At 39.3% G+C, this 11,001-nt stretch overlaps 1 protein-coding gene, 1 long non-coding RNA gene and 5 other non-coding genes across 10 annotated transcripts; 6 read left to right on the top strand and 1 right to left on the bottom strand.

Annotated features, from left to right (window-relative positions):
* Nucleotides 1-496: 496 nt before the first annotated feature.
* rab34b (RAB34, member RAS oncogene family b) lies at nt 497-10,880 on the bottom strand. Of its 3 annotated transcripts, XM_029518820.1 has the most exons (12): nt 10,863-10,880; nt 7,356-7,372; nt 4,968-5,019; nt 4,465-4,556; nt 3,947-4,012; nt 3,491-3,592; nt 2,660-2,724; nt 2,517-2,568; nt 2,336-2,417; nt 1,930-2,020; nt 1,710-1,817; nt 497-1,201 (listed from the first exon to the last, which is right to left on the bottom strand). In XM_029518820.1, the coding sequence occupies exons 1-12, from the start codon at nt 10,878-10,880 to the stop codon at nt 1,140-1,142; spliced, it is 807 nt and encodes a 268-aa protein (XP_029374680.1). In that variant the 3' UTR covers nt 497-1,139. The 3 variants fall into 3 exon arrangements, with proteins under 3 accessions (XP_029374680.1, XP_029374678.1, XP_029374679.1); XM_029518818.1 differs by lacking the exons at nt 7,356-7,372; nt 10,863-10,880 and having other exon boundaries at nt 2,660-2,736; nt 4,968-5,113; XM_029518819.1 differs by lacking the exons at nt 7,356-7,372; nt 10,863-10,880 and having other exon boundaries at nt 4,968-5,113.
* LOC115053926 (uncharacterized) lies at nt 6,079-8,991 on the top strand. 2 transcript variants are annotated; one of them, XR_003841552.1, is made up of 8 exons: nt 6,079-6,320; nt 6,603-6,675; nt 6,874-6,913; nt 7,105-7,180; nt 7,324-7,378; nt 7,592-7,620; nt 8,079-8,130; nt 8,359-8,991. It is a non-coding gene; the product is annotated as an uncharacterized LOC115053926 (long non-coding RNA). The 2 variants fall into 2 exon arrangements; XR_003841551.1 differs by having other exon boundaries at nt 7,321-7,378.
* LOC115054830 (small nucleolar RNA SNORD49) lies at nt 6,714-6,785 on the top strand. Its single transcript, XR_003841637.1, has one exon. It is a non-coding gene; the product is annotated as a small nucleolar RNA SNORD49 (small nucleolar RNA).
* Nucleotides 6,957-7,030, top strand: LOC115054826 (small nucleolar RNA SNORD65). The gene has a single exon (XR_003841633.1). It is a non-coding gene; the product is annotated as a small nucleolar RNA SNORD65 (small nucleolar RNA).
* On the top strand, nt 7,422-7,495 carry LOC115054828 (small nucleolar RNA SNORD65). The gene has a single exon (XR_003841635.1). It is a non-coding gene; the product is annotated as a small nucleolar RNA SNORD65 (small nucleolar RNA).
* LOC115054831 (small nucleolar RNA SNORD49) lies at nt 7,904-7,981 on the top strand. Its single transcript, XR_003841638.1, has one exon. It is a non-coding gene; the product is annotated as a small nucleolar RNA SNORD49 (small nucleolar RNA).
* LOC115054827 (small nucleolar RNA SNORD65) lies at nt 8,182-8,255 on the top strand. Its single transcript, XR_003841634.1, has one exon. It is a non-coding gene; the product is annotated as a small nucleolar RNA SNORD65 (small nucleolar RNA).
* Nucleotides 10,881-11,001: the final 121 nt, after the last annotated feature.

Here is an 11,001-nt window from a genome sequence, read left to right as displayed (position 1 = left end):
TTTTTTTTAATTCTTCCCTTTTTCTCTTTTGCTGTGCCTCATCATGGATGAAACAAGCAGCACTGATACTCGATGGTGTGTTTAAATTTTTGTGTGCAAACTATCATGGTCCCATAATATGCATTTTGTTTTAAGTAATCATGTTTTCTGAGTAAACTTGGTTTTACGTCTTGGCAGATGAAGATGAGGCATCTATCTCGGTGCGGCAGTGATTGGTCATCGGCAGTGGTTGGTGAGAGAGTAGAAATGGAGGCTCTGGCACTGCTGATGACCTTTTCTACCTGTGATCCCTTTAATAAAAGTGTTCATATTAAACCCTGAGGCTTGCTAATGCTAATTTTGGCAAACTGGTAGTGGACATGTGATTAAACGTGTGTGTGTGTGTATTTGATATTTGGTCATGGTACAAAAATGTTAAACTGTAAAGAATTATTTTCACAGTTCACCAGGACAAAAGCTCAATTCTGATCAAAACCAGTTTATTCACAATCCATCATCTATGAGTGTTAATAAAAGTTTAAAGCATGATTGTAAACAGACACATTCCCTTCTGTCTGCACTGAACTGAACTGAGGGAACCGATTGGACTCACAGCTCGTTTCCCTGCCTGAAAACAATCCCTCCATTTTTAAGATCATGAGAATCCTGCTGTCAGAGGAGAGAAATGTGTTGTGGGCATGACTGCGGTCATGGGAGTCGGCATATGCAACGCATTAACTCAGACACATGACGGGAGACGAGTGAGGAAACCACAGAATGCATCTGATCTGACGCTGAGAATTGATCCTTAATGGGAAAAACTGTTCCTTCTGACAAACAGACACCGTGTCTATGAAAACACCAACCAAAGGCAATTCATTCAAAGATTTGGGCAATTCTCTTTTTTCTGATAAATATTTTCAGAACCAAAAACATCACAAAGTTTAATTTGTGCTATCTTTGACCAGCTGTATGAACAACACTATGGTCACCCTGCTGAGTGACATCTTGTTCTTTATGGTCTCAACTTACAATTTGTTACAACAAACATACAACTTGCAGTAAAATGTTGCCTTTCTTTCTTTTTTTCTGCATAGAGCCACAGATACATCATCACGGGGACCATATTTCAGTTCTGTCTTTGTGTTCACGGCGTCTCATTAGCAGCAATTGGACTTCCTCTTGGTTGGTGTACGGTCTGCTTCTGTGATGTCTGTGATCCCTGTAAGAATAAAACACCGTTTAACTATTTATTTATGTTCCTTTTCAGAGGTGCCATCTGGGTTTAAATGAGGTAGTCAGCATTTTTCTATTTGCCATCAAATCCCATAAAAAGATCAAAACCTGCAATAATCCAGAGAGACATTTCGCTTCGTAACCATGAAAACGGGCAACGTGGATTATCTCAACTGAATATGATGCAAATGCCGCAGCAGAACAAAAGTGTACAAGCGAAAGAAATTCTAAATCTATTTTTGTTCAGTTTTCTCTTTTTCTTTTGAAACACTTTATATGTTCATCTGTTTATCTAAGCACAGCTTGGAGGGCCCATGCGGTGGTTAGGGAGGTTTCTCGGTGGGCTGATAAAAGGCCCAAACTGTCATCATTACTGATGGAAAGGACAGTAGATACCAGAATTAGAAACTAATAAGATGGTTAATCTAAGAAAGCGGTGAAGATTTGGTGCCACCTTCTGAATAATGAGAAACCATCGGAGGGAGCTGACTCACTGATAATATCACCAACGTGCCTCGACCCACTTTTCTCCAGCTCAGACAAAACTTTGGCCTCAAAAGTCAGAGAAGCCACGCGGAAGAAGAAATCCCTGACGCCTTCTCCTGTGAACGAGATAAGCGAGAGTTGAGGCGAAAAGAGGATTTACAGGAAATGAAAAGCATGTCGGGATGATGACTGTGCGAGTCAGTCGGGGATGTGCTCGTGTTTGATCACCTGACTTTGCGGACACAGCCCAGTACTCGGCTTTGATTTCCTCTGAGAGTCTGATGGCTTCCCGCTCAATCCGAGCCAACTGATCAGGAGACTGAGGAGCGGAGAAGGAGGAGAGATCAGACTGTTACCATAAAATTAGGCTCCACATTACCAACAATCAGTGAACTCATTTTACTGAAGAGTCAGTAAATTCATAGTTAGTGTCTGCATCTTATTTACTGTCTCTGTTTTATCATCCTAAACTGGATATGTTTGGACTGGTGGCCAAAAAATGTTCGTCTTTAAATATCTTTGTCAAACTATGAGTCTAAAATCTGAACATGTCCTTTCAGTTATATAAGACAGAGAAGTGCAGCAAATCATTACATTTAATTTGTTAAAAAAAAAAAAAACATCCATCACCCACGCTGAGGTCTTTCTTGGTACCAACAAGGAACAACAGGACGCTGGATGGGTCATTTTCCTTCATTGCATCCTCTAGCCACTGCCTAGACACACACAAACACACACACACAGCTATAAAACTTTTAATGACTTTCTAATGGCATTTTCATTCCTCAGTAATGGTGTAATGGGACATTTCTTACCTGGCGTGTGCTAATGAGCCCACACTGCTTAAGTCAAACACCACTATAATGGCTGGAGGGGGAAAGAGACGACGTGAACAGAGCTGAATGGATTAAACACTGCATGAATTGTCATGAATGTGCAAACAGGGAGGCATGTAAACCTTGTGCTCCTCTGTAGTAGGTGGAAGCGATGCACTTGAACCGTTCCTGACCTGCAGTGTCCCACCTGAAACAGATGCTTTGTGGAAGTGAAGGGGCGTATCACAGGGATGCCGTGTCAAGAGGTCATGACGGCTGTTTATATTTAAGGAGTGATAATAAAAGTGGACCAACCAGAAGGCTACTTCTTTGAATTCTTTGAGGCTACACTTAAAGTAGAGTCATCAGAGTTTCTCTGAGCTAAATTCTTTAACTAAACTTCAAGGATTGATATATTTATCACAGTTCATCCAAGAAAACTTAACTCTTCAAAATTTCCAGCCATCCCAATGACACTTATCTAAAAAACCTCTGGTGGTCACTGACATCAGGATTCATCCTCAGGGAATTATAAATGTCTGGACAGGCTATTGTGGTCATCACGATGATTCAGCAACAGACTTTGTCATGTTATTCAGAGCAACCAGGTCACTAATGACAAGCAAACACAGGCAGGAGGAATATGGGTATAAGAAAATTAACATAATCAAACTTACAAACTTACATAATATTACACTTGATTTCACATTTTCAACTGAAGAAAAGGCGGTGATGGAGAACATGCAAATAATTAGCCAACTAATAATCTAAATAAGACACTTATCAAATTACCCAGAGGACGTTGTATAGATCGTTGTATATTATCTAATCATGTGACTTCACTTTGGCCTGAATACAGATTTTTAAGAACTTCATCACATCAGATCAAAGTCAACGCAGGAAGTGAATTAGTTCTTTGCGGCTCAGTGTGTGTATTTTTATCAGTGTTTCTCTCTGTATATGGACGCCCTTACAGCTGTAAACTGAAGGGAACGCCCAGAACCTCGAAGCGTTCCATCTCAAAATCCACCCCTATAGTTGCTTTGTAGTTCTTATCGAATGCAGCCCTGCAGAACCTGAGAGGGACCAAAAAATGTCTGTTAGAGAGAGAAATCTCCTTTAATGTTTTTGTCTATGAAATGAAACCGTCAAACTTAATAACATGTCATTCACTCTGAAAGACATCACAGGAAATCCAACAAATGCTCATTTCCATATTCCACTCCTGGACCATCTAATTTAAACCAATTATTGTCAATGGTGGGGCAGCACTTTTTGGACAATTTTGTAGAATAAAACTGTAATGATGCTGCAAGCAGTACAGCTATATTAAAATTTTGTAAATAAGTAATTAAGTAAAAAAAAATATATATATAACAATGAAAACAGCCTACTTTTTGTCTGACATATCTATGGATAATAGTTCTTACCTGCTGATCAGACACGTTTTCCCCACTGCAACATCTCCTACTACAATGACCTTGGCAATGTTGAAGCTGGTAACAGAAAGTCAGCTGTTTATGACTGAAGCAACAACAACAACAGGAAATACAGATGCAGTAAAATGTAAGTGGTTAAGCAATGAAGTTAAGAGATCAAAATAAGAGCAGACTGAAGCAGGTGGAGATCAGGGTGGTTCAAAAAAAATACATCATTTTAAAATTAAAAAACTAAACCAAATTATATAATTATGACCAGCCTGTCAAGGCTTTGCAGGAAGACCAGTTTAAGAAAGAGCAGGGAAAATGGTTGTTTTGGCTCTTTTATGTAATTTATTATAGGTAAGAAATACAGAGCAACACCAACCTTTAAACAAACAACCGGGCTCTCAGCTGGCACAGCAGATATAGCACAACATTTTACTTGCCATTCCGGACCCAGTTTGTTTGATTTACACACATGACAGGCAGTGAGTGTTGTGTTGTGTTATTAATCCTCTAGATCTTACTTCAGTGTGTCTGCCTTCGGTACCTGACATGCAGCCTTCACCTGTGGGTGGAAGCCTTCTTTGGTGTGCAACGCTGCATTTGGACTAAAACACTACAAAGAAAGTGTGGAAAAGAAACAGTCAGACTCAGGAGGAACGTAAGCGGCCAAGCAACTGGAAAATAAAACGTTTGACCTTAGTAAAGATTTAAATCTACCAGGCTTCTATCACGTGGTGAAAGATGCTCATTTCACAATTTTAAAGAGTCTTCAAAAGTTAAAACAAGTTACAGGCTTTATGGGGACAACAAGAAGAACATAAAATTTATAAATTTGCAGTCATGCACTTTCAGAGAAGCTGTTCAAGACTCTAAACATCCTCATCATCAGTAACAATGTTTGCTGTAATTGCATTACACTGTGAGTGTGTGTGTGTGTGTGTGTGTGTGTGTGAGTGTGTGTGTGTGTGTGTGTGTGTGTGTGTGTGAGAGTGTGTGTGTGTGTGTGTGTGTGTGAGTGACTAACCTTAGGTAGCTGAGTAATAATTCGGTCCTTTTTCACAGGGGGCAACATGCTGCTTTACTGGCTCAATGCTCACACACACTCACACCTTCCACCTTCACTTCCTCAGACAACACACCTGCACTTTTCATTCACCTCAGGAAAACACACCCACGTACCACCCAAGTTTTCTTTTTTCTCTTTGTTTATTCCTACCCAAACCAGCGAAGGATGCAATTAATGTCTTCAAGTTTTCCTGAAATGCAGCGAATATCAAAAAGTTAGCTCAAGTATAAGCTGTGTAAGCAGTAAATCAGATTTTTTACTTTACTTTGAAAAAGGATGTTTACAGTGAACTCCAAGCATTGTGTCCCTGTCAAACATCCCAAGGAAACCAAACAATGCCAAGACATTATTCTTCCTTATTTTACTTTTAGGACTTTATGAACTTGTGTGATAAAACTACAACTTCCTATGCCTAAGTCAGGATTTAAGGAATGTTGTGTAAACTTGAACTTTGTGTAAAACTAACATTATGTAAATGAAGTTAAAATAAAATAAAAAATAACAAAACATCACTTTACCTGAAATTTCAGAGGGAAATGTGTTCTGGGTCTGGAAAAGTGATGTGATGTCCAAAGTCTGTCAGGAAAACAGAACGAGAGCCAGAAGAGGCCGAACTGAGTCTGCACAGACAGACAGACAGACAGACAGGCAGGCAGGCAGACAGACAGGCAGTCATCTGATGGCAGTCTCCATCAGCCTGATGAAGACAAGCAGACAGTAAACATCATCACACAGCGCCACCAGGTGAAGACAGTCAGTATCACACTTTATCTTTTTTATAATTAAATTGAATTTTTTTATTGTTGAGTTTGAATGATAATTAGCATTGTCCACATTGAAGTATTAAAATACATATAATTCTTATTATAATGAACTTTTAATGATGAGACAACCGACAACATTTGGTGATTAAAAGAGCTCCACATTAAAACGCGAACGGACAGAAGTTGTATTTTCCGACAGGCCTTGAACTGCCGGCAGGTGACGACACGACGCTTCTACGTCCGTTTGTACGTCTGACGTATTATTTCCGCGACGCAGAGGGAGGCTTAAATCAGGCCCCGCACCTCGTTTTCGTCCTTTTCCGCTTCGTCTTTCCTCACTGCTGCTCCGCAGAACCGGCTCAGCGTGGAGAGTTTATAAACTCAGTCCAGTAAAAACGCACTTTAGCCGTAACCACCAGAACAACACGGCAGTGCAGGTGTAGATTGGCTTTTCAGGTGAAACGCGGTGTGAAGTGGTTGAAGTTGTTGTCAGGCCTCAGGCAGCCACGTGGAGAGGACTCAGAGATGCTCCAGAAAAAATTTGAAAGTGAGATTTTTCTCAGGTTTAATGCAAATATAAAATTATCTGTCTATCTGTTGGGAGGCCTTGATGTGCTAACCGTCTTTATATCGGTGTGATTAAACTGCTGTTGTTACTTTGAGCCCGTTTATGATTAAAAATGAGCTGTGATGTTGATTAGAAATACGTTAAGTAAGTTTAGAAATGATGTATTTCACTGTAAACGCCATAATGGACTGACTGACTTTCTGTCTTCAGTCTCAATCTGTGACGTGAACATTGTTAAACCCTGAATGTCCTTCCTCTCAGGTCAGTTTCAGTCTGGCAGCTCCATGCAGGAGTTAAATAAATCATCTGATCAAGTCCTCATGGCAGGCAGGAGGTGAGCATCTGAAGTCAAACTGATGGCTGTGCAGCTGTGTCTGTGATGAAAACTGTGAATAGGAAGTGCCGTCTGATGCGACAACTGACGATGGTTCTAACTCACTGTTCTGAGCCTCCAGCAGCTGTCTTTACAGTCAGTCCCTTTTCCCTGCCTCTGGAGTTAAAAAGCTTTTTTTTTCTCTCCTGTGTTTTTAAGGTCAGCAGGAAGCAGACTGGGATGAGGACATGAGACAAAGGTTGGTTTGATAATGCGCTTTAATTTGAATGCGACATGAAATGTAGTGATGAAATTCAAACTGAAATAGCTGGAATTACCGGCAGATTGTTCAGTGGTGACGCTCGGTTTTCTGAATATTCTGACAAAGATTGTCACCTCTCAAAGTTGCATGTTGCTGTTCAAAGCATCATTTTGTGGTTCTCTTTGTAGCTCAAACATCAACATGTGAGCTGCCATAAGAAGTGAAGAAAATACACCTGTTGATGGCAAGCCATTTGAATGATGGGTAAGTTTGGTCCTCATTAATGTGGCACTGCTTTGAAGATGTATGGTGATGACGCTCATCCACGTTTTCTGAATTTTAAGTCTTTCCAGTTTTCTTTCTCTTTTCCATTCTAATGCTTGTTTTTCCAACTTGTTTCCCAGCAGTACTGTGTATGCTGCCAACTACATAAGCTGACTGACAATGAGTCAGTAGGTCCAGGTGAGTTTACATTTTGTACCATCAAAAAAAAAAGGGCAATCTGTTGTGATGAAACCAAAACTGAAATAGCTGGAATTACCGGCAGATTGCTCAGTGGTGATCATTAGTTTTCTGAACACACAATGAAAATGGTACTTTGTCTCAAATGGACCTGATCAGTGCTTGGTCTCTTACTGCTTTTAATTATTTTTTTTTTTCCTCCTCTTTCCCAAGGTTACAGCTACACCACTGAGATTATCCTTGTAAGTAGAAATCTGCAGACGAGCTTTTGTATAAGCACACCTTTTGTACAATGAAAATGTGCTCTACATGGTTGAGCTCCATAAGTTCTTGCTCTGCATTCTTTCAGTTCAGTCCTGTCAGTAATTAGGCTGCAACTGTCTTTGAATTTGGTCCTTGGATTGATTACATTTGGAATCATTTAAGATATTTGCTAGATATGCCAAGTAATACAGCTAAATAGTAAATATATGCACTCATGTTGTACAATGGTGAGCTAATTTTGCAGTAAGTAAAGCCTAAAACATCAATGATGAAAATCTGGAATAGGAAGTGCCGTCAGATGCGATAACTGACGATTGTTAACGATCCAGTTTTCTGAGACTTTAGCTCGGCTTTATGGAGACTTTTTTTTTTTTCTCTTTTCATTTGTTTATTTTTTGTAATTGGTCCACAATCTGCCCTGTTGTGTTCATTCCAGATGCTATGACACAAGTTGGAGCCTGAAGTCTACTGTGACATGAACTTAAGAGGTAGATATAAGATCTAGTTAAAATATGATATTCAAGTATAATTGTCCATTGTTGTGATGAAACCTAAACTGAAATAGCTGGAATTACCGGCAGATGGTTCAGTGGTGACTCTCGGTTTTCTGAACTTAAAATGGTAAATTGTTTTCACAATCTTGGCTCTAATCTGGCGGTTGTCTGCAGGGTATTTTGTTTGTTTTTGTAAATCTAATCTGAGTCCCTCTTCTGCAGAGCTCATTTGGACCTGGTCTGAGGTTGGACATCCACATGCTTCAAAAACATCCTGCACCATCTAAAACGGATGAAATGCTTTTTATTAAATCTCTCTAAAGTCTGAAATGTTTCAAAATGCGTTCTCTTTTTGAGAAATTGGGGGGGGGGGGGGTGTAGACAAGTCACATGATACAGTCACACCTGCAACAATGCGTCTGGACAAAAGCTGCAGAATCGGTTGGATGTAGTTGATTCAGGTTTTAAAAGTTTCTGTGGATCAGCTGTGCAAATATTTCTTGAAGTAAATTCACTTCCTGATTTGGGCACCTCAAAGTTGGTCCCGAAGGATTTTGGATGTTGTTGCCAACAAGGCAATTACATCTGGAATCCAAAACAATGATCCTGTCAGGGAGCATTTGCTTGAGTGATGCAAACTGAACTGTACGTGTTCTTTCACAAACGATTAAACCTGTCTTGAGGATTTTGGGACTAATGTAAATCCCAGTGGGAATGTTGTCTTTTCACAGCTGTTGAAGACGCAACAGCCCCCTCTGAATTAAAGCTTCCCAGCTAACAATGCGTGGGTGTTAACACTAAGATCTTACACTGTCATTGGAGGATAATTTCTTATCAACTTTATTTAAAATAAAAATGATCTAACAGTTTCTGCCTTTTCTCTTTTGGAGTGGTGTAGAGTGATGGCCAACATAATATACCTCCAGGTGTGTAAAAGGCTTCTTTGTGGCACAGCTGAGAGCCAATAGATCTAAAAGATGCTAAACCTACTGAATGTGGTGAAAGGTTAGAAAACATCTAGAATTAATTCATTAAATATAACCTAACGTTGGTATTTTGGGTAGTCAGTGGTCTTTTAGATGGAGCCTGTCTGAGGAGGGTCCCTCCAAATCAAATTTTTTTTCCCCCTACATTCATGTGATAAATAAGGGCTACTGTGAGCTAAATTAGAGGGTTCAGGATGAACAGCTTGTTTGTATTGAAAGAATTTGACTACAGGGAAAATTTCACGTATGTCCCCAGACAAAAGTCCGTTATTATTGTTACTGCGTAGAATGGCAGAAAAGATGTACTGACATGCCAGGATTTGACAAAGGGAAAATGAACGCTTTCGGTACCTGTCAGCATACCTGTAATTTCAGCCTGTTGAAAGGAAATAAGAAAACTTATACCAAGTTTTCTGCCTGTGATAAAGTTTATCTTTGTTTGAGAAATGAGTATGTAGGAGAACATGAGAATTTACATCACCAATGTTTTGCTACTTCAATTTTACTACTATGGTGTCCCATTGGTTTTGGGAAATTAAAAAAATGGAAACCTTTAGTTGTAGTAGGTCTTTGTGATTATTTGCATATTACCCATTTGATGTTGAAATACAAATTTTCCCCAAGGGCACCCCTGAATCTGAGAGTAGGAGACAGCTCACAGTAAATAACAGAGACAAGTGCTTTCACATGTCAGGACATGATTGCATAGGAGGTTGTTGCAGGTATTTATATGATCACATATAATAAGATGCTACTTTGCAATAACACTGTGAGAAATTTGTTTCTTGCTTTTACTCAGCAACAATTCCTTCAGATTCTTTACATGCCCGGTCATAAGGTGTAGAGACATTTTATATCATCAGAGTTTTAAGATTTATTTTCCAGAGGACTATTTGGTATGTCAGCTTTAGCATGGTTGGGTTATTGAATGGGGACACTCTAAATGGTCCTAAGGATCTGTGGGGTCGGGCGTCTCTGTGTGACCTGGTGATAAAGCTGAGTGAAGACACACAATGACCACAGGGATTAAAAACTGTCAAAATCAGATGCAAAAAGAGAAAATGTGCTTCAGGTGCCTTCTATGTCAAATCAGCTTGTTCCATTTTGTCTTGAAGACCAGTCTGGTGCGCCCGTTCCAATCCGTATTCTTTCATTTGACTAATCTCACAGAGATGTTTTGATTTTTGCTTTGTGATTTGTGTGTGCGTGACAGAAAATCTTTGCCAGGAACGACTCTAAGATCACAATCACAGCATAGAGCAAACATAACTTCCCCAGATACTTGTAAAAGTTCAGTTCAGCAACGGCTTTCTCAAACCTTCACACAAGCAAAGTGCTGTGCACGTTCACAAAGCTTTACAGCGCCTTCGTCTCATAACCGCAGATCGTGTTTTTGAACAAGTCACATTTTTTTTTCTCCTGCAGGATATGAGCATGACAGTTTACATCTTAAGACTAAGCCAGAGGCAAATATCACCAATGATTGCATAATTGTGTTCCATACCTGTAAAAATCACCCTGACAGAGAAGCTGCTCTGCAGGTTTTACCAGCAGTAACATCCAGCTGACATAAATAAGTGTATTCGTTTTATCATCCCCTTTTTTTAGTATCTCCAAATCAAGAGGATTTATCTGAAGGTAAATCTCACTTTTTTACTTTAAATATCTAGAGTGGTGTCAAGTGGTGTCAAAACTCAAAAGGAGAAACAGAACATTTAAAGTGACGGTGATGAACCTCATACACACACACACACACATTTATATATATATATATATATATATATATATATATATATATATATATATGTATACATGTGTATATATATATATACACACATACATACATACTTTTTTTTTTTTTTCACTATTAATTTAGGGG

This window comes from Echeneis naucrates, chromosome 14 (genome assembly GCF_900963305.1).
Source record: "Echeneis naucrates chromosome 14, fEcheNa1.1, whole genome shotgun sequence".
In the NCBI taxonomy this organism is placed as follows: domain Eukaryota; kingdom Metazoa; phylum Chordata; class Actinopteri; order Carangiformes; family Echeneidae; genus Echeneis; species Echeneis naucrates.
Note: the sequence above shows the minus strand (reverse complement) of the source record. Positions and strands in the feature narration are given on the sequence as shown.

What these genes read in the sequence shown, in the direction of transcription:
- rab34b (XM_029518820.1), bottom strand. An exon ending in TTATTACTCAGCTACCTAAG is followed by an intron (nt 4,557 to 4,967) that starts GTTAGTCACTCA and finishes CTTTCTTTGTAG; the next exon opens with TGTTTTAGTCCAAATGCAGC. An exon ending in CCGAAGGCAGACACACTGAA is followed by an intron (nt 4,013 to 4,464) that starts GTAAGATCTAGA and finishes TTCTGTTACCAG; the next exon opens with CTTCAACATTGCCAAGGTCA.